At 52.3% G+C, this 21,632-nt stretch overlaps 1 protein-coding gene across 2 annotated transcripts in view; it reads left to right on the top strand.

Moving 5' to 3' along the window:
• plch2a (phospholipase C, eta 2a) overlaps positions 1–21,632 on the top strand; it is a 268,571-nt gene that overhangs the window by 176,844 nt on the left and 70,095 nt on the right. The window contains exons 10-11 of one of the 2 annotated variants that reach the window (XM_072478060.1): positions 2,391–2,498; positions 15,975–16,133. In XM_072478060.1, coding sequence (XP_072334161.1) covers positions 2,391–2,498; positions 15,975–16,133 — 267 coding nt within the window. The remainder of the gene's footprint in view (positions 1–2,390; positions 2,499–15,974; positions 16,134–21,632) is intronic. The other variant, XM_072478059.1, reaches the window with a different exon arrangement.

Consider the following 21,632-nt stretch of genomic DNA (forward strand, 5'->3'; position numbering starts at 1 on the left):
TTCGAGTACCCAATTATTTTCTGTTCCAGTAAAGGGCAATTTAGCATGGCCAATCCACCCAACCTGCACATCTTTGGGTTGTGGGGTGAAACCCATGCAGACACGGGGAGAATGTGCAAACTCCACACGGACAATGACCCAGGGCCGGGATTCGAACCCGGGTCCTGAGCGCCGCAGTCCCAGTGCTAACCACTGCGCCACATGCCGCCCTTTCAACTTCTTCTTAATGGTTTGTTCACCAGAGGCCCTGGGACTCACACCAGCATGGCTGGCAGCTACAAAACAGAGGAATCTCTCACGCCCAGAACACATGTGTCGGCGTATGGAGCGCGTGACCTGCTCTCTGCCATTGCTTCTGGGGAGAAGATTCCATCGATTTTCAAAACTAATCTGGTCCTGGGTCAGCGTGTTGACGTCAGGAAGAGGCGGTCTACCCCGCTGGACTCCGGGCCTGCGCACTACCAAGGAACCATGGCATGCGGGACGGCTGGCATTTTTAAAAGCCGTTCGCGGCCGTTGGACACTTATTCCCGTGATTGGGAACACCGCAACCAATGGCCCCACCACCCATCCAACACCTGCCTGCAACCCACCCTCGGTGCGATTCTGAGTTTGAAAATGACTGGCCTAAGCTCTAAACTCTGGAATTCCCTCCCTAAATCTCCTTAAAACTGACCTCTTTAAGCATGTTTTTGGTCACCTGTACTATTATCTCGTCATGTGGCTGAATGTTAAATTGCGTCTGATAAGACTACCGTGGAGTGCTCTGGGATGTTTTCCTATGTTAAAGGTACAATATGAATGCAAGTCGCCGTGTCAGCGCCCAGAATTTGGCTGTGGAAGTCTTCACAGTGGGAGTCTGATCCTGTTGCTGGACAGCGTTGGGTGGGATCCTTGGCTGATTTGCCTTTCCCAGCGTGACAGAGGCTGATTTTAAAACTGCAATTGCCACTTTACCTCAGTTCAGGAATCAAACCGCGCCTAACTGCCTCGAGGCTGGGCAAGGAAGGTTCAACCTAGGGGTCCAGCTCCTGCTCATTCTCCAGTCAACTCTGCTGGAGAGGTAATCTGTGGACACATACACTGTGTGCCGAGCATGACCAAGGAGATGAGACTTGTCCAGCATGAAGCAAAAAGTGATCTCTGCCCTGTTTCTAAATCTATCAATTGGGAATAATTATCTTCAGACCAGTGCTTAATGTCTCATGTTATAGTAAGAATCTAATATTTAAATCATGTATCCCCCCTCTCGCCTGCATCTCCTCACCATCAAGGTCACTCTCCATAGAGCCGTTTACTCCTTTGACACAGATTGTACTGACAATCGCTGAGAGTAAAGTTATCTCCATGATTTCTCCACACTTTGGGCTTTCCAGGTAACTCCTGCAATAGGGAGAAGGCTCATTATTTGGACTTATCCTCTCTTGGATTCTGACTACGGTAGCACAAGTGGATAGCACTGTGGCTTCACAGCGCCAGGGTCCCAGGTTCGATTCCCCGCTGGGTCACTGTCTGTGCGGAGTCTGCACGTTCTCCCCGTGTCTGCGTGGGTTTCCTCCGGGTGCTCCGGTTTCCTCCCACAGTCCAAAGATGTGCAGGTTGGGTGGATTGGCCATGATAAATTGCCCTTAGTGAACAAAAAGGTTAGGAATTATTGGGTTACGGGTATAAGGTGGAAGTGAGGGCTGAAGTGGGTCGGTGCAGACTCAATGGGCCGAATGGCCTCCTTCTGCACTGTATGTTCTATGTTCTAATCAGTATCTAACGCATGCTCAAGTTTTCTGAAGTTTGTTTATGGCCATGTTGAGTTGGTTAAATCTCTTCTATTTTTGCTGTCCATCTCCGTCTCTCTCTCCCCCACCCTCCCCCCCCCGCCATATTCCTCTCTCGCTCTTTCCTGTATCTTGTTCCCTCCCCTTTTTCCTGCCTATTTGTCTCTCTTCCTGCTTTCCTTTGTTTATAAATTTCCTTCTTCCCCATCTCTCTCTTCCCCGCTCTTTCTCTCTCCCTTTCTCCTTCCTTCCCACCTCCCTTTTTCCTCCTTCCCATCTCTCTCTCCCTCCTTCCCACCTCTCTCTCCCTCCTTCCCATCTCTCTCTCCCTCCTTCTCACCTCTCTCTCTCTCTTTACCTCCTTTCCATCTCTCTCCCTCTCCCTCCACCTCATCACTCTTTTTCCTTCCCATCTCTCCCTCTTTCCCGTTGCTCTTTTCCCTCTATCTTTCGTCTCTTTCTTGTTTTCAAACTCTTCTTCTCAACTTGTTCACCCCTCACTCCTTTATCTGTCTTCCTCTCTTCCAATTGATCACTTTTTCCCAATTTCCTCCCCCCCCCCCCCCCCCCCCCCCAAACACTTTCCCATCTCTCCCCTTTCCTGATTCTCCCCATCAGGGCAAGAAGCTACCCGCGAATATCAGCGATGATGCCGAGGAAGGTGAGGTTTCAGATGAGGACAGTGCCGATGAAATTGAGGACGACTGCAAGTTGATGAACGGAGATGTAAGTGGAAACTGAGCTCCCGAATTCAGTGTCTCCAGGCGGGAAGTGGGCGTTGGAAAGAATAATTCTGCCTTAATTTTACACTGCAATCATTTTCAGCTGATGGGAACGGACCCTCACTAGGCCATTAATCCATTTTATATGTAAAGACAAAGACTGTAATTATTCTATCTAACATAATCCTTTGTGATGATTATTAATGGTTGAAGCTGAGTATTGAAGGTTGATGCGGGGGCTGGTGCGACGACGTAGTGCGAGGATGAGGACGGTAGTCAACACCACAAGAGCATATTTAGAGATAATTACACTTGTTTTAATTCTAGGTGCTGTTGGGAAACCCTTCAATAGTCTCAAAGCTCCCTGCCGGGTTGATTTCTCTTGAGGATCAGTGCTTCTAAAAGAACCTCAATGCTATGGTACAATGAAAATATATATCCGGAAACGAGGGATGTTCAAACCAGCACCATTTAAACTCTGGGTGGGACCAGCCAATGTACCTCTGGTGGGACCAGCCATGCTGATCTGAGATCTATTGAAAGTGGTACCACCGCCACTGATAGTAGAATCTTACTTAATGAGGAATGAATATTCATCCTCAGCGATCCTGCTAAAAACCATAAAGGGAGGGAGGGAGAGGACATTTTAGTGGACTGGACCCTGACCTCTGGATTCTGAGTTCAAGTTCAGCCGGGACTGATGAAAGTAAATTTATCTCTGTGTCCACTCATTGTCTGTGACATGGGTTTGGGAAGTCACAACTCAGCTCTACTTGTCGACGAATCACAAAGCGAACCCTAGTCCCAATTCAAGAATAAATTGGCAAGTTAGGCATGCAGGCCATGAGCAGGGAGGGTCATGTGAGAAATAGGAAATGGCACATTGGGGCAGATGGAAGTGCTCATTCTTTTTTAAAAAATAAATTTCGAGTACCCAATTCTTTTTTTTCCAAATAAAAAGCAATTTAGCGTGGCCAGTCCACCTAACCTGCCCATCTTTGGGTTGCGGGGGTGAGACCCACGCAGACACGGGGAGAATGTGCAAACTCCACACGGACAGTGACCCAGGGCCGGGATTTGAACCCGGATCTTCAGAGCCGTGAGGCAGCAGTGCTAACCACTGCGCCAACGTGCCACCCTGAACTGCTCATTCTAATTGAGGCTGAGGCATTTTGTTGTGCTTTAGAGGCGGCTTCACATTGCATTTGACTGTGCTACACCTGATTTGGGCAAGTTTGATGGGACAGTGTAGAGGGAACTTTAAAATCCCAAGGCTTTTTACACGTACATAAAAAGCAAGAGGGTAGCCAGAGAAAAGGTTGGCCCACTGAAGGATAGGCAAGGGAATCTATGTGTGGAGCCAGAGGAAATGGGCGAGGTACTAAATGAATACTTTGCATCAGTATTCACCAAAGAGAAGGAATTGGTGGATGTTGAGCCTGGAGACGGGTGTGTAGATAGCCTGGGTCACATTGAGATCCAAAAAGACGAGGTGTTGGGCGTCTTGAAAAATATTAAGGTAGATACGTCCCCAGGGCCTGATGGGATCTACCCCAGAATACTGAAGGAGGCTAGAGAGGAAATTGCTGAGGCCTTGACAGAAATCTTTGGATCTTCACTGTCTTCAAGTGATGTCCCGGAGGACTGGAGAATAGCCAATGTTGTTCCTCTGTTTAAGAAGGGTAGCAAGGATAATCCACGGAACTACAGGCCGGTGAGCCTTACTTCAGTGGTAGGGAAATTACTGGAGAGAATTCTTTGAGACAGGATCTACTCCCATTTGGAAGCAAATGGACGTATTAGTGAGAGGCAGCATGGTTTTGTGAAGGGGAGGTCGTGTCTCACTAACTTGATAGAGTTTTTCGAGGAGGTCACTAAGATGATTGATGCAGGTAGTAGGGCAGTGGATGTTGTCTATATGGACTTTAGTAAGGCCTTTGACAAGATCCCTCATGGTAGACTAGTACAAAAGGTGAAGTCACACGGGATCATGGGTGAGCTGGCAAGGTGGATACAGAACTGGCTAGGTCATCGAAGGCAGAGAGTAGTAATGGAAGGATGCTTTTCTAATTGGAGGGCTGTGACCAGTGGTGTTCCACAGGGATCAGTGCTAGGACCTTTGCTCTTTGTAGTATATATAAATGATTTGGAGGAAAATGTAACTGGTCTGATTAGTAAGTTTGCAGACGACACAAAGATTGGTGGAATTGCGGATAGCGATGAGGACTGTCAGAGGATACAGCAGGATTTAGATTGTTTGGAGACTTGGGCGGAGAACTGGCAGATGGAGTTTAATCCGGACAAATGTGAGGTAATGCATTTTGGAAGGTCTAATGCAGGTAGGGAATATACAGTGAATGGTAGAACCCTCAAGAGTATTGACAGTCAAAGAGATCTAGGAGTACAGGTCCACAGGTCACTGAAAGGGGCAACACAGGCGGAGAAGGTAGTCAAGAAGGCAGACGGCATGCTTGCCTTCATTGGCCGGGGCATTGAGTATAAGAATTGGCAAGTCATGTTGCAGCTGTATTGAACCTTAGTTAGGCCACACTTGTTCAATTCTGGTCGCCACACTACCAGAAGGATGTGGAGGGTGCAGAAGAGATTTACCAGAATGTTGCCTGGTATGGAGGGCATTAGCTATGAGGAGCGGTTGAATAAACTCGGTTTGTTCTCACTGGAACGAAGAAGGTTGAGGGGCGACCTGATAGAGGTCTACAAAATTATGAGGGGCAGAGACAGAGTGGATAGTCAGAGGCTATTCCCCGGGGTAGAGGGGTCAATTACTAGGGGGCATAGGTTTAAGGTGAGAGGGGCAAGGTTTAGAGTAGATGTACGAGGCAAGTTTTTTACGCAGAGGGTAGTGGGTGCCTGGAACTTGCTACCGGAGGAGGTGGTGGAAGCAGGGACGATAGTGACATTTAAGGGGCATCTTGACAAATACATGAATAGGATGGGAATAGAGGGATACGGACCCAGGAAGTGTAGAAGATTGTAGTTTAGTCGGGCAGCATGGTCAGCACGGGCTTGGAGGGCCGAACGGCCTGTTCCTGTGCTGTACATTTCTTTGTTCTTTGTTTGTTCTTTGTATCTCATTAAAAAAAAAAATTTAGAGTACCCAATTATTTTGTTCCAATTAAGGATCAATTTAGTGTCGCCAATCCACCTACCCTGCACATCTTTGTGTTGTGGGGGTGAAACCCACGCAGACACGGGGAGAATGTGCAAACTCCACACGGACAGTGACCCGGGGCCGGGATCGAACCCGGATACTCGGCGCCGTGAGGCAGCAGTGCTAACCACTGCGCCACCGTGCTGCCCGTACTCTTTATCTAACCCGTGCTGTACTTCCCTTGAGGGCGTTTGATGGGGACAGTACAGAGGGAACTTTACTCTCTATCTACCCCTGCGCTGTACCTGTCCTGGGAGTGTTTGATGGGGACAGTGTAGAGGGAGCTTTACTCTGTATCTAACCCCGTGCTGTACCTGTCCTGGGAGTGTTTGATGGGGACAGTGTAATGGGAGCTTGACTCTGTATCTAACCCCATGCTGTACCTGTCCAAGGAGTGTTTGATGGGGTTAGCGTCGAGAGAGCTTTACTCTGTATCTAACCCTGTGCTGTAACTGAGCAGAAAATGTTTCTGTTTCTGAATTCAGGCAGCACTTGCACTGATGGGCACAAAATTGATGGAGTTTGTACTTTGTGGATTGGGGCTGTTGAATTGTCCCGCACTAATGATGATTAGATTGTCCTGTTGCAATCTTAATGGTGAGATTTTCCTCATTGAAACGTTGATGCTCCACATCTGTCAATTGCCAAGGCGTTGCCCACGGGACTGCGAGTCTCCTACTTCCCGGCTCGTTCCCAGGAACTCCAGTTGGCAATTCCCATTCCATGGGTTACAGCTACCTTGTCAGCAGATCCCAAAGAATTGATTAATTTTCCCCTCACCTTGTTTCTATCCTGAACACAGCCGCTGGTCCATCTCTGTAAAGTGCTGTGGCTTTGACTGGGCCTCGCCCGGCTAGCATGAGCTGTCAGCATGCCAAGCATGCAGAGATCTCCGACTGGGCACGTTGCTGCGAGCTTGTGGTGAATGGGTTGGGTGGAAAGTTTACTGACTGAAAGGACTGGTGGTTGGTGGGCCTGGGGCAGCCGAATTGATTTCTCCCTCCCACGATCCATGCTCCCTCTATTTCCCATTATAGGCAGTGCCTTTGTATTGGAACCTTTACTGAAATCCCCTCCTCCCACTACAGCAACAAGAAACATCAATCCACAGTCACATCTCAGTGATACATGGATATGGCTCAATTTCTCACACTCTTGTTCGTTTAAATTGCCGTCTGCAGTCTGCGAACAAATATTATTTTATCTAATCTGTCCAGCTGGATTTAATATTCCTCCAAAAGGCAGGCCGAGTAATGCTCTTTTTTAATAAGTTTCGAGTACCCAATTATTTTTTTCCAATTAAGGGGCAATTTAGCGTGGCCAATCCACCTAGCCTGCACATCTTTGTGAGTTGTGGGGGTGAGACCCACACAGACGCTTGTGCGAACTTCACACGGACAGTGACCCGGGGCCGGGATCGAACCTGGGTCCTCGGAGCCGTGAGGCTGCAGTGCTAACCACTGTGCCACCATTCCCCCCCCCCCCCCAGACTGAGAGTTATGTTGATGTGTGTTATATATAGTCCCAGTTCCCAGGTGACGGAAAATAGGCAAGCTACTCAGTGGATTATAAAACTCTTCCCCATGATTGGGAAATTCTGTATTCAGGGCACAACGTTGTGACAAGGAACATTATTAAAGACTTTTTTTAATTGGAGGCTTTGCCAAACCTAACTTGTCAGAATGGAACTATTTTGTATTTCTGCCTAGTTTATTGCTTAATTGAAAAATAAGTTAACCGTAAATCACTGAATTGAAAGATCACAGGTACTGCCCTTCACAAGACTAAGTTGATGTATTGCTTACCTTTAAAAGGCACATCAGGACCTCTGCATGGGATCTTTGAACCAAACGTTATTTATTTGCCATGGGAATATCAGGCCTCATTCGTTAAAGGTTTACACCTCCACATTACCTATCACCGCGAACATGGTTGAGGACGGGATTGGGAAACTGTTCAGCAGCTGTAGAATGAGTCTGCTGGAGTGAAATGTGAAATACGTTAATATTTCAGCAAGTTGGGGGGGGGGGGGGGGGGGGGGAATGAGCAAATTCTTCATTTAAACAGTCGGTTACAGCTGTGCCTTTCCTCCTAAAAATGGCTCGTAAAATGTAAGCATTCTGTAAGCAGACCATGAACCGATGTCTTTTTGCTCTCTATATGCTGATTTGGTGCTCCTAACAATCTCGTGCAGTGGCCACTGTAAATCGAGAGGCTGTATAACGGTGGCGGAGGCTCATGCAGAGCAATAACCCAACCTTGGGGGCTGACGACCTGTTTTGTGCTGTATATTCGGTGTGATTCTATGTAATTTTCATGTTAATATGCCCACGCGATTCTCACTGAATTTGTATCTCTGTGTGTCTGCATCTGTACTTACTGTCTTTTCTTCCTCCCTGATGGTGCATTCATATGAAGTGGAAGGTACTGTTGACTGAACTATAACCATGTCGCTCTTCCCCTCCTCATCCCCATTGACGCACATTCCCCTTAGCGTAGCAGTGTTCAAAGGGAGTACAGAGGTGGATTCCCAGGTGAAGAAGTGTATGGGTGCGCCGCTAAATCCACGTTATGGGGGCAAGTGCATAAAATCTCAGTCTGGACACTCGTGGAAAGGATAATCTCGGAGACTGAGCACCAAAGTGCAATGATTCTAGTTTTCCATTGGCCTAATCTTATTAGGGAACCGCACAAGCCTGCTCTCTCAGAGCTGACACAATCAGAAGCAGTTCCGCAAGCTGGGTGAGGGATGATAGGGTGTGATTGCGAGTGCAAGAGAGTTGCCGACTCCTCCAGGATTTACCTGGAGTCTCCAGGAATTGAAATTCAATCTCCAGGATACCGAAACCCAGGGAAGAAATTTACAGGAGCATGAAAAACGATAGAAACTCTTCACCTGTTTGTTTATCAGTGGTAAAAATGGCAGGGAAAGACAAGGCTGCTTGTGTTCTGATTGGCTGTGGGCAGGTGAGGCACCGCGAGGATTGACATGTTGGGTGACCAAAGGTGGAAGTGTGGGAACGGGCAGTTGGAGAGAGGAGTTCGGATGTTGAAATCTCTGGGAATATAACCAGCCAGGGCTGGCAAACCAGGTGCACAGGAACTTAGTGTTGTGCCATAACCTAGGGGTGGCCAGATAGTTAATCCCTCTTAAATAACACAATAAATGTTTTGGGCAAAGGGAAGACCATCAATCCAGGGAAAGTGCCCATCCAATTATCTACTCTTGTGAGGTATCAGGAACATTTATAAAACTGCATTAAGCATGAGTCCCTTCAGAGGTTTGGGGATACATGTCCTATTTGTGTCAACTCCATTACAGTTGGTGCTCCAGATTTTCCGTTGAGGGAAGTTACCTGCAGACACCTTTTGGCCCAGCACTACTGGAAGTGGTGGTGGGAGGCGATTCAATACTAACTTTCAAAAGGGAATTGGGTAGAAGATAAAAAATTTTGAAAAGTTTTTGAGTGCCCCTCTGGTTTTGGCCCAGATTCTCCCTCGCAGCAGTGACTCAGAGATGAACCTTTAATTCTTGGGTATTCCAGGGCCGTCTTGGAGTCGCAGCCCGGTCTGATACACTGGTTTGGATAATCGGATGCCTGGGTTGTGAGGAACCACAGGGGTAACCATGCAGTGGTCTGATGCAGGAACCATTGTGTCTCTTGGAGTTCCTGTTCGTTTTCCTCTCCAGGAATTAAGTCAGGAAGCACATGCAAATAATAAGAGAGGAACTCTCTTCCCTAAAAAGGCTGTGGATGTTGGGGGACACTGAAAATTTTCAAGATTGATAGATATTTGTTGGGCAAGGGTGTCACGAAATATGGAGCAAAGATCCTTAAATAGAGTTGTGCTACAAATCAGCCATGATTTAATTGAATAGTGGAAGGGCTCAAAGGGCTGAAGGGCCTCCTCCTGGTTCTAAGGTCCAGAGCACTCTGGTGCAGACCAACAATGTAATGACAGCTCCATTTTACCCTCTGTTTATGACCCCTCAGTTTATTTTGGAAAATATTTTTATTGATATTTCAAATCACAGTTGCAGAATAAACAAAGAAAAGAAAAAGAGTTGGGTTTCATACATTGTCGCTCAGTGACCTAGGTTTGAACAGCCGCCCTCGGGCCCCTCCTTGTCACCACAGCTGTGACTGGTGCTCTGACGCTGGACAGTATTTACATTTGTACAACAATATTTGGTTTCCAGAACAGTTTTTTCGGGTCCCACGGGGGCCCCTGCCGCTTGGTGGTTGAAGTTGTTCCCTCGTTTCCCCCTTCTGTATCTGAGGTGTGGGCCCTCAGTTTTACCCTTGCTCAATGAGTAGTGAGTTGGCTTTGTTTCTGGTTGCTCCATCTTTCACTGTGATATTGGTGTAGTGAAAGGTCGCATTCATTCTCTGTTGGTGTCTCTGTCAGATACCATCCTAGGTATGTCTGTCTTTCATTAAGGAAATTAAGTATTATGTTGCTACATACCTCCTGCCATGCACCCTCCCTGGACCCAGTCAACCTAGTAAGTTTAATCATCTGATTACCTGGATAGGAGATAGTTAGCTCGTCATTTAACCCTCCAATAGACAGAGGACATTCCAAGTGTACACTGTCATTGGATTTGAGGCGTCTGTTAGGCCGGTGATCAGCTTAAAAGGCAAGTCTGGTGCCGTGTTGAGATTGAACCACGAGATGTCATCAACCCACTTCCTCAATCTTGTATCAGGCGAAGCATTTTAAGTGGGCTGGAGGCAGAACTATGCTCATATTCTTCATTCTACTTGGGTCTGGAGACGCACGAGGCAGACGAAGCACATGCTTTCACCTGGAGCCGGTTGGCAGTCTGAAGCTTGAGGGGGGCATCAAGCATGGCTGACCAGTAGTGTCCCAGTCTTACCAGCTGCATATTAGAAGGTTTGCAGGCTGATTGGCTGCATTAGGCACGCACCTTCCTTGGTTATCAGGTCCTGGAATGGGACTCAAACCTGAAGCATTTGGCTCAGGGACAGGGGGCACTCTGTCACAAGACATCCCCAAGACCCATGCTGCTTCGACCTTTTCTGCATTGAGATTCCTTGATGCTGGCTTCCTGAAGATTGGAGTCTGGGATTGAGTTGTGTGCCCTCCTCAGGGATGTCCACTGTGTCTTCTGTCTGAATCCTCTTTGGTCGCCAGCTTGCGACTCATGGAGCGCTACAGAGAACCCCACCAGTATTGTCTCTTATCAATGAGTGTGCGAGCCCCTTTAGCGAAACAAGAGTTCCAACATTCACATCATGAAAGCTGATGGGATCCGGTGCGGTGCTGATTTTATACTCTGCCCAATCATACTCCAGCTTGAAGTAAACAAAGGGTCTTGTGGGATATAAAACTGGAAGTCCACCTCATCCTATGGATTCTCACCCAGTGAGTTGGATTCACATTTCCCCCTTTATTTCAGTTTTGGTAATGCAAGTAAGTGTCTTTGTGTGCGCACACATGCCAATGTGGGTGTTGTAAGCTCAGTTAGGTGTAAGGGAGTCATCATTCCACTGAACTGAATATCACAAAGGTTAGAATAAGTTCCTGGACGAACAGTAAGTTAGTTTCTGATGTGAATAATGCCAATGGTTTAAAAAGACACGTTAACAAAGGCAGATGCTGGACAGAAACACTGACTATCCAAATCATGTTGCTCCCCCTCTACAAGGCCAGGTGTGGCATTCCACTTGATCATGTCCACGAGTTGATCAGATGATATTTGAAGATCGTTAGTCCATTGACAATAGAGGGAGAATTAGAAATCTTATGTTCAAATTAAAGATATCTGTAGTATCTAATTAGGGTTTAAAATGTTCTGATGATTGTTTCCAATTTGCAGTTGATCGTGTTGTTTAGGGACCACTTTAAGGACGTGACACAATCAGGATATTGATTCACTTGTGTTTTGTGCCCATTTCATTCCTGTGTACAAGAGGCTGGTGCTGCGTGTAAGCTCGGCATTGACCCAACATTGATGGGTGATGACTTGATTTTCCCTTTGTACAATATTGTGGTTTGATACTGATGTGGTTTCTGGACGTGATACTGATGGAACTTGAGTTGTGATACTGACCGAGTCTCAAGTTATAAATAGACATCTTAGTAGAGGTCGCTGTGCCTGGTCTGAAGGTTGCAACCTTCAGGCACAGCGACCTGTACTAAGATTAGAAGGGTTACCCAGCCCCTTCTCTTCTATATAACTCACATTTATGGCTGCGTTCATGGGACGTGCCGATTCCAAACATCCCACCTGGGCAGTTGCCAGTCTGATAGCCAGAATTATGTCATGTCCAACGCCTGCACTGTTAGCAAGTCTCGGTCACACAATGTTAGGGATGCTACAGTTTTCCTCAGCGCCCTGGGATAGGGTAGGAAACAATCAGCCTGTTTTCCCATTCCCAGTCATTACACAGTGACTCCTGCTGTATCCGTGTCTGGACATTTGTTGATGGCAGAATCTGGCTTAGCTGTGATGGTCTCTATGGTTGAACAGCTTACTAATAGGTTTGGCCGAGATGCCAGAGGGCTACATGCCAGGTGCGTGTGGCAGCCAGTGAGGACAGGAGGCGTGGGAGAAAAAAGTTGGAGAGTTGGCCGGGTAAAAGTGACGCTGGAACTGAATGCGGAATCAGCTATCACCCAGTTAGATTCAACTTCTCAAACAGTCTGTTAGTTTTTGATGTCCTTGGCAGAACACTAATGGCTTCTGTAACAGCATCGAGAGAGAACAACAGCCCTCCAACATTGATGTAAAAATCTAAAAATAGGAATTTCAGTACAACTTTCACAGAGGGTCAATGTCAGCCCGAATCACGCGGGCTGTTAATGGATCAGAGAGTTTCAGTCACCTGCTGTAGGGAGCTTCTCAGACCCATTGAGCTGAAACGTTACTTGGAACCTCTCTCAAATTAGCATCAGCCTCTTTTTCTCCCCGTGTTTTTCGCGCGTTTGCAAAACCCTGAAGGTGGGGATGGAAATAGACATCGAGGAGCAATGTCAGCACGGCTTTTATTACTCCTGCCCTGCAGGTGGGGGGAGTGAATGCTGGCCAAGAAACAGGGCAGTGGGGAGATGAGAATACATTTTATTTGCTCAGCGAGTGAAACCGGAATGGCAGTGAAAGCAGATTCGGCAGTAACGTTTCTGAATAATGTCCAGGGACATGAGGAACGAGGAGGTGGGAAGGGTATGAGCTGGGTAGCTCTTTCAATGGGCCAGCAAAGACATGACAGGCTGGGTGGCCTCTTTCGGGGCTGTAGGATTCTATGATACATCAGAAGTGGTTGAGGATTACAGGTCAGCCCCGATCTCATAGACTGGCGGAGCGGGCTCGAAAAGCGGCTCCTATTTCTCAACTTCTAATGTCAGAGAATTGTGAGAATATTTTTTTTGGGGGGGGGTGAGGCGGAATTTGTTTATTCCCTGCCAGCTAGAGGCATCTTGAGGAAAGGATTTTCAATCGGCTCCAGTCGCACAATGAAGGTTTCCATCCAACATGTAATATCACAATATTACAATATCTGGTGACTCAGTGGAACCTCCATTATGCTCATCTCCCCACCCTGCTTGCAGTGGTCCTGCACACACTCCTCATTGTACTGGTACTACGTTTAGATTGAATGGAGCAACACACCAAACCCTCAGAGTCCCCATTACACACCAACCCCTCAGTGCCTCCATTACACACCAAACCCTCAGAGTCTCCATTACACACCAAACCCCCAGTGTCTCCATTACACACCAAATCCTCAGAGTCTCCATTACACACCAACCCCTCAGTGTCTCCATTACACACCAAACCCTCAGAGTCTCCATTACACACCAAACCCTCAGTGTCTCCATTACACACCAGACCCTCAGAGTCTCCATTACACACCAAACCCTCAGTGTCTCCATTACACACCAGACCCTCAGTGGCTCCATTACACACCAAACCCTCAGTGTCTCCATTACACACCAAACCCTCAGTGTCTCCATTGCACACCAAACCCTCAGTGTCCCCACAACACACCAAACTCTCAATGTCTCTATTACACACCAAACCCTCAGTGTCTCCATTACACACCAAACCCTCAGTGTCTCCATTACACACCAAATTCTCAGTGTCTCCATTACACACCAAACCCTCAGTGTCTCCATTACACACCAAACCCTCAGTGTCTCCATTACACACCAAAACCCTCAGTGTCTCCATTTCACACCAAAACCTCAGTGTCTCCACTACACACCAAACCCTCAGTGTCTCCATTACACACCATAACCTCAGTGTCTCCACTACACACCAAACCCCCAGAGTCTCCATTACACACCTAACGCTCAGTGTCTCAATTACACACCAAAATCCTCAGTGTCTCCATTACACACCAAACCCCCGAGTGTCTCCATTACACACCAAATCCTCAGTGTCTCCATTACAAACCAAACCCTCAGTGTCTCCATTACACACCAAACCCCTCAGTGTCTCCATTACACACCAAACCCCCAGTGTCTCTATTACACACCAAACCCTCAGTGTCTCCATTACACACCAAACCCTCAGTGTCTCATTACACACCAAACTCTCAGTGTCTCCATTACACACCAAACCCTCAGTGTCTCCATTACACACCAAACCCTCAGTGTCTCCATTACACACCAAACCCTCAGTGGCTCCATTACACACAAAACTCTCAGTGTCTCCATTACACACTAAACTCTCAGTGTCTCCATTACACACTAAACCCTCAGTGACTCCATTACACACCAAACCCTCAGTGACTCCATTACACACCAAACCCTCAGTGTCTCCACTACACACCAAATCCTCAGTGTCTCCATTACAAACCAAACTCCCTCAGTGTCTCCATTACACACCAAACCCTCAGTGTCTCCATTACACACCAAACCCTCAGTGTCTCCATTACAAACCAAACCCTCAGTGTCTCCATTACACACCAAACCTCTCAGTGTCTCCATTACACACCAAACCCTCAGTGTCTCCATTACACACCAAACCCTCAGTGTCTCCACTACAAACCAAACCCTCAGTGTCTCCATTACACACCAAACCCTCAGTGTCTCCATTACACACCAAACCCTCAGTGTCTCCATTACACACCAAAACCTCAGTGTCTCCACTACACACCAAACCCCCAGAGTCTCCATTACACACCAAACCCTCAGTGTCTCCATTACACACCAAACCCTCAGTGTCTCCATTACACACCAAACCCTCAGTGTCTCCATTACACACCAAACCCTCAGTGTCTCAATTACACACCAAACCCTCAGTGTCCGCACAAAAAGTGAAAATGCTGGAATGAAAATGCTGGAATATAAGTCAAGCACTTGGTAAGTCAGGCGGCGTCGCAGAAATAGAAAGTAAGCAGATGTACGTGCCCGGACAATTGCCTTACGTCAAAACTGAGGAAAGATTTAGTGTGTTACGGGGGGCGGGAGATTCACCAAAATGGAAATTAAGTGTTCGCGAACGCGCTTAACGACGGCGCGAAACAGGCACGGGAATGACCGATTCTGTCCCCCACAGGAGGCCAGCACAGCGCTGGAGAAGGTCACACCGCTCCAGCCTCCCTTCCCAACCCGCGCATGCGTGGGGGACTTCTTCAGTGCGCTGGCCCCGCACAACATGGCGTGGGGGTTCAGGGGCCGGCCGCGCAACAAAGTAGCCCCGGGGGGAGGGCCATGATCGCGGGCCTGACCCCTCGGAGGCCTCCCCCGGTGAAGGATCACTTTTACCCGCCCCACCGGCCGCCCCCCGACCCTTCGCGCAGAAGTCCCGCCGGCAGCGACCAGGGGTGAACAGCGCCGGTGGGACTCTGCTTTTTCCGTGCAGCCGCTCGGCCCATCTGGGCCGGAGAATCGGCGGCCCCGCCGGCGCAAATGGCGCCGATTCTCCGCACCTCGGAGAATCGCGCGCCGGCATCGCGGCGCGGTTGCGGCGATTCTCCGGCCCGGCGCGGGGCTCAGAGAATCACGCCCCATATCTCCCATCCCCAAGGTCAGGATATTCCTGGGCTACAACTGAGGGAGGCAGGGAAGTCTCTTTATTATCCATCCCAATTTCATATTCATTAGAGGCTCCTTTAGCTAATATGAAGCTTGTTCTGTGCGTAGAAATCATCAAACAGCATGTCCATGCCATTCCATATTGTACAGATTAATTGTGGACCCATTTGATTTATGCTTACCCCCAACCCCCCCCCCCCCCCCCCTCCCTTCACCTCTCTGTCCGTGCTGTCTCTGCCACTTACTTGGCAAGTGGGATGGATCTAATGAGCCTGTGTCTTATCTCTTTGCGAATAGGCCATGGCAAATAGGAAACACGTGGAGAGCGTGGCTAAAAAGAAGCTTGATTCGCTGCTGAAGGAATCGAAAATCAGAGACCGGGAAGATCCCGACAGCTTCAGCGTGAACGCCATCCCTCAAGCGGGCAAAATGTGCCAGAAGTCGGACTCAAAGAAGGTAGCCCATGCCCACCACCAACACCTCGCACACTCCCACCACCTCAGGCTACCTCAGTTGCTCCTGTTTGATGGAATTCCCCCCCCCCCTCCCCCCGACAACCATGGCCTCAGTGGGTGGCTGTCTCACCTCTAGGGTCAGAAGGCCGTGCATTCAAGCCCCACTCCAGAGACTCGGGAGCAGATTCCCGCACGGCATATTCTTCGGCGGCAGAGGGAGTTCGCCGTTGACCCCGCCGGGCGGGATCTTCCGGTCCTGACGATGTCTGCAGCGTCTTGCATGGCTCGCCCGTCCCGCCGCCGGGGAACACGCCTTTGTCGGGGCTGGAAGATCCCACCTGCGGAAAAGGCTGGCTAATCCTGACCTTGAGCACAAACATCTGGGCTGATGCTCCCAGTGCAGTACTGAGCGGAGTGCTGCACTGTCAGAGGTGTCAGCTTTTGGATGAAAGGCTAAACTGAGGCCTATTTGCCCTCTCAGGTGGGGGTAGAAATTTCCATGCCACCCATTCTCTGAAAGGCAGGAAGGTTCTTCCCTGGCGCCCAAGCCAATATTTACCCTTCAAGAAGTATTTCGATATTCACTTGTGCTGCTGTAACCTCCAGGCTGTGGGCCGAGTGCTGGTAAATGGGATCAATGTAGTCAGGTCTCTGTTGGCATGGAGGCGAGGAGCCTAATGAACTCCTCCTGTGCTGTAAACGTCTATGAATAATATTATGCCATGTCATATAAAGTTTGAGAGTGACGTGGCTCAGTCTGAAACAACAATCTTAAATTTAAACAAAGACAATTACAGAGGCGAGCTGAGTAAGGTGCATTGGCAAATTAGATGAAAAGATATGATGGTTGATGAGCAAATAAATAATTCTCAAAGTGTATTCATGTGGAATGAAAACGCGGCTGGAAAGTGGAGCGACCATGGGCAGCTGAAGAGGTTAAGGAGAGTATTAGATTAAAGGGTGAGGCTTACAATGTTGCCACAACAGCAGTAAGCCTGAGGATTGAGGGGGTTTAACAAAAAAGCCACAGATGATCAAGCAATTGATAAAGAGAGGAGAAAATAGAATGAGAGCGAACCAGCTCGAAGGGCATTTACCAGGATGAAAAAAAGGAAGAGATTAATGGAAGTGAACATGGACCTTTAGAGACGGAATCAATTCGGATGTGGGATAAGGAAATTCCAGAGGCATTGACAACTATTTTGGTGATCTGAAACGAAAGAGAAAATGCTGGGGGATCTCAGCAGGTCTGGCAGCGGGGAGGGAGGGGAGCTGGCGTTTCGAGTCCGATGACTCATTGTCAAAGCTTTGGCGGGGGGGTCGTCGGGCTCGGGGCGTTGGCTCTTTTCTCTCTCTACAGATGCTGTCAGACCTGCTGAGATTTTCCAAAAAAACCCAACTATTTTGTGCCTGTCTTCAGGATAGACAATGGGCCAGATCCTGCTGGGGGGCAAGCCGCGGGTGTGTGTGTGAGTGGGCGGGGGGGGGGGGGGGGGGGGGGGGGGGGGGCGGATTGGGTGGCTGGCGGGGAGCACCTTTGGCAGCACCAGAAGATCTCGCAGGCGGGATAGGGTTGGTGGATTCAGCCCCAGTTCAATGCATGCCAGTTTTAGAGTACCCAATTCTTTTTTTTTCCAATTAAGGGGCAATTTAGCGTGGCCAATCCACCAACCCTGCACCTCTTTGGGTTGTGGGGGTGAGACCCATGCAGACACGGGGAGAATGTGCAAACTCCACACGGACAGTGACCCGGGACCGGAATTCGAACCCTGAGATTTAGCAACTTAAAGTAATTAATTTTAGTGAGAAAAGTGTACTGGGGAAATCAGTGAGACTGGAAGCGGACAATTGCCCCCTAACCTGATGTCCTACACCCTGGGGTATCACAAGAATCAACGGCAGGGGTGGTCAATACCTTACTTTTGATTTTCCGAAACTTCCTGGATTGTAAAACCGATTCTGTGGATTGACGAGTGTAAGCCCGATATTCAAGAAATGAAGGACTCGAGTCAGTCCTGAGCCCTGGCTGACCTGTATGGGTCAGTAACACGCTGAGTGGGCAGTGCCAGGACCTGATGAGCCACTGAATTTGGCAGCGCTGGCAGGTTTTCAATGATACCCAATAAACCGTCCAGTGACGGTGGGGATTGGAGGGGAGTGACGGGGAGGGGTGGGAAGGGAGTGACGGTGGGAAGGGAGTGACGGTGGGGGTGGAAAGGGAGTGACGGTGGGAAGGGAGTGATGGTGGGGGTGGGAAGGGAGTGATGGTGGGAGGGGAGTGACGGGGGGGTGGGAGGGGAGTGACGGGGGGGTGGGAGGGGAGTGACGGTGGGAGTGGGAGGGGAGTGACGGTGGGAATGGGAGGGGAGTGACGGTGGGAGGGGAGTGACGGGGAGGTGGGAGGGGAGTGACGGGGGGAGGGGAGTGACGGGGAGGTGGGAGGGGAGTGACGGTGGGAGGGGAGTGACGGGGAGGTGGGAGGGGAGTGACAGTGGGAGGGGAGTGACGGGGAGGTGGGAGGGGAGTGACGGTGGGAGGAGAGTGACGGTGGGGGTGGGAGGGGAGTGACGGTGGGGGTGGGGAGGGAGTGACGGTGGGGGTGGGGAGGGAGTGACGGTGGGGGTGGGAGTGGAGTGACGGTGGGAGGAGAGTGACGGGGGGGTGGGAGGGGAGTGATGGGGGGGTGGGAAGGGAGTGACGGTGGGGGTGGGGAGGGGAGTGACGGGGGGTGGGAGGGGAGTGATGGGGGGTAGGAAGGGAGTGACGGTGGGGGTGGGAGGGGAGTGACGGGGGGAGGGGAGTGACGGTGGGGGTGGGAGGGGAGTGACGGGGGGAGGGGAGTGACGGTGGGAGGAGAGTGACGGGGGGGTGGGAGGGGAGTGATGGAGGGGTGGGAAGGGAGTGACGGTGGGGGTGGGGAGGGAGTGACGGTGGGGGTGGCAGTGACGGTGGGGGTGGGAGGGGAGTGACGGGGGGGATGGGAGGGGAGTGACGGGGGGGGTGGGAAGGGAGTGACGGTGGGGGTGGGGAGGGAGTGACGGTGGGAGGGGAGTGACGGGGGGTGGGAGGGGAGTGACGGTGGGAGGGGAGTGATGGGGGGGTGGGAGGGGAGTGACGGGGGGTGGGAAGGGAGTGACGGTGGGGGTGGGGAGGGAGTGACAGTGAGAGGGGTGTGACGGGGGGGTGGGAGGGGAGTGACGGGGGGGTGGGAGGGGAGTGACGGGGGGGGTGGGAGGGGAGTGACGGGGGGAGGGGAGTGACGGGGGGAGGAAGGGGAGTGACGGGGGGGTGGGAGGGGAGTGACGGGGGGAGGGAGGGGAGTGACGGGGGTGGGGATTGACGGTGGGGGTGGGAGGGGAGTGACGGTGGGGGTGGGAGTGACGGGGGGGTGGGAGGGGAGTGACGGGGGGAGGGGAGTGACGGGGGGTGGGAGGGGAGTGACGGGGAGGTGGGAGGGGAGTGACGGGGGGGTGGGAGTTGAGTGACGGGGGGGGGGTGGGAGGGGAGTGATGGGGGAGGGGAGTGACGGGGGGGTGGGAGGGGAGTGACGGGGGGAGGGGAGTGACGGGTGGGTGGGAGGGGAGTGACGGGGGAGGGGAGTGACGGTGGGGGTGGGAGGGGAGTGACGGGGAGGGGAGTGACGGGGCGGGTGGGAGGGGAGTGACGGGGCGGGTGGGAGGGGAGTGACGGGGGGAGGGGAGTGACGGTGGGGGTGGGAGGGGAGTGACGGGGGGAGGGGAGTGATGGGGGAGGTGAGTGACGGGGGGTGGGAGGGGAGTGACGGGGGAGGGGAGTGACGGTGGGGGTGGGAGGGGAGTGACGGGGGGAGGGGCGTGATGGTGGGGTGGGAGGGGAGTGACGGGGGAGGGGAGTGACGGTGGGGGTGGGAGGGGAGTGGCGGGGGGAGGGGAGTGACGGGGCGGGTGGGAGGGGAGTGACGGGGGGGTGGGAAGGGAGTGACGGGGGAGGGGAGTGACGGGGGGAGGGGAGTGACGGGGGGGTGGGAAGGGAGTGATGGGGAGGGGAGTGATGGGGGGGTGGGAGGGGAGTGACGGGGGGAGGGGAGTGACGGGGGAGGGGAGTGACGGTGGGGGTGGGAGGGGAGTGACGGGGGGAGGGGAGTGATGGTGGGGGTGGGAGAGAGTGACGGGGGGAGGGGAGTGACGGGGGGAGGGGAGTGATGGGGGGGTGGGTGGGGAGTGACGGCGGGTGGGAAGGGAGTGACGGGGGGAGGGGAGTGACGGGGGGAGGGGAGTGACAGGGGGGGTGGGAAGGGAGTGATGGGGAGGGGAGTGATGGGGGGGTGGGAGGGGAGTGACGGGGGGAGGGGAGTGACGGGGGGAGGGGAGTGACGGGGGGAGGGGAGTGACGGTGGGGGTGGGAGGGGAGTGACGGGGGGAGGGGAGTGATGGTGGGGGTGGGAGGGGAGTGACGGGGGGGTGGGAGGGGAGTGACGGGGGGTGGGAGGGGAGTGACGGTGGGGGTGGGAGGGGAGTGACGGGGGGTGGGAGGGGAGTGACGGGGGGAGGGGAGTGACGGGGGGGTGGGAGGGGAGTGACGGTGGGAGGGGAGTGACGGGGGGGTGGGAGGGGAGTGACGGGGGAGGGGAGTGACGGTGGGGGTGGGAGGGGAGTGACGGTGGGGGTGTGAGGGGAGTGACGAGGGGTGGGAGGGGAGTGACGTTGGGGGTGGGAGGGGAGTGACGGGGGGGTGGGAGGGGAGTGACGGGGGGTGGGAGGGGAGTGACGTTGGGGGTGGGAGGGGAGTGACGGGGGGGTGGGAGGGGAGTGACGGGGGAGGGGAGTGACGGTGGGGGTGGGAGGGGAGTGACGGGGGGAGGGGAGTGACGGGGGGAGGGGAGTGACGGGGAGGGGAGTGACGGGGGGGTGGGAGGGGAATGACGGGGGGGGTGGGATGGGAGTGACGGGGGGATGTGAGGGGAGTGACGGGGGGAGGGGAGTGACAGGGGGATGGGAGGGGAGTGACGGGGGGAGTGGAGTGGCGGGGGGAGGCGAGTGACGTTGGGGGTGGGAGGGGAGTAACGGTGGGGGTGTGAGGGGAGTGACGAGGGGTGGCAGGGGAGTGGCGTTGGGGGTGGGAGGGGAGTGACGGAGGAGCGGGGTGGGAGGGGATTGACAGGGGGTGGGAGGGGAGTGACGGGGAGGGGAGTGACGGTGGGGGTGGGAGGGGAGTGACGGGGGGAGGGGAGTGACGGGGAGGGGAGTGACGGAGGGGTGGGAGGGGAGTGACGGGGAGGGGAGTGACGGGGGCGTGGGAGGGGAGTGACGGGGGAGGGGAGTGACGGGGAGGGGAGTGACGGGGGGAGCGGAGTGACGGGGGGGTGGGAGGGGAGTGACGGTGGGAGGGGAGTGACGGGGAGGGGAGTGACGGGGGGAGCGGAGTGACGGGGGGGTGGGAGGGGAGTGACGGGGGGAGCGGAGTGACGGGGGGGTGGGAGGGGAGTGACGGGGGGAGGGGAGTGACGGGTGGGTGGGAGGGG

The sequence above is a fragment of the Scyliorhinus torazame genome, chromosome 16, assembly GCF_047496885.1.
Source record: "Scyliorhinus torazame isolate Kashiwa2021f chromosome 16, sScyTor2.1, whole genome shotgun sequence".
Classification (NCBI taxonomy): Eukaryota; Metazoa; Chordata; class Chondrichthyes; order Carcharhiniformes; family Scyliorhinidae; genus Scyliorhinus; species Scyliorhinus torazame.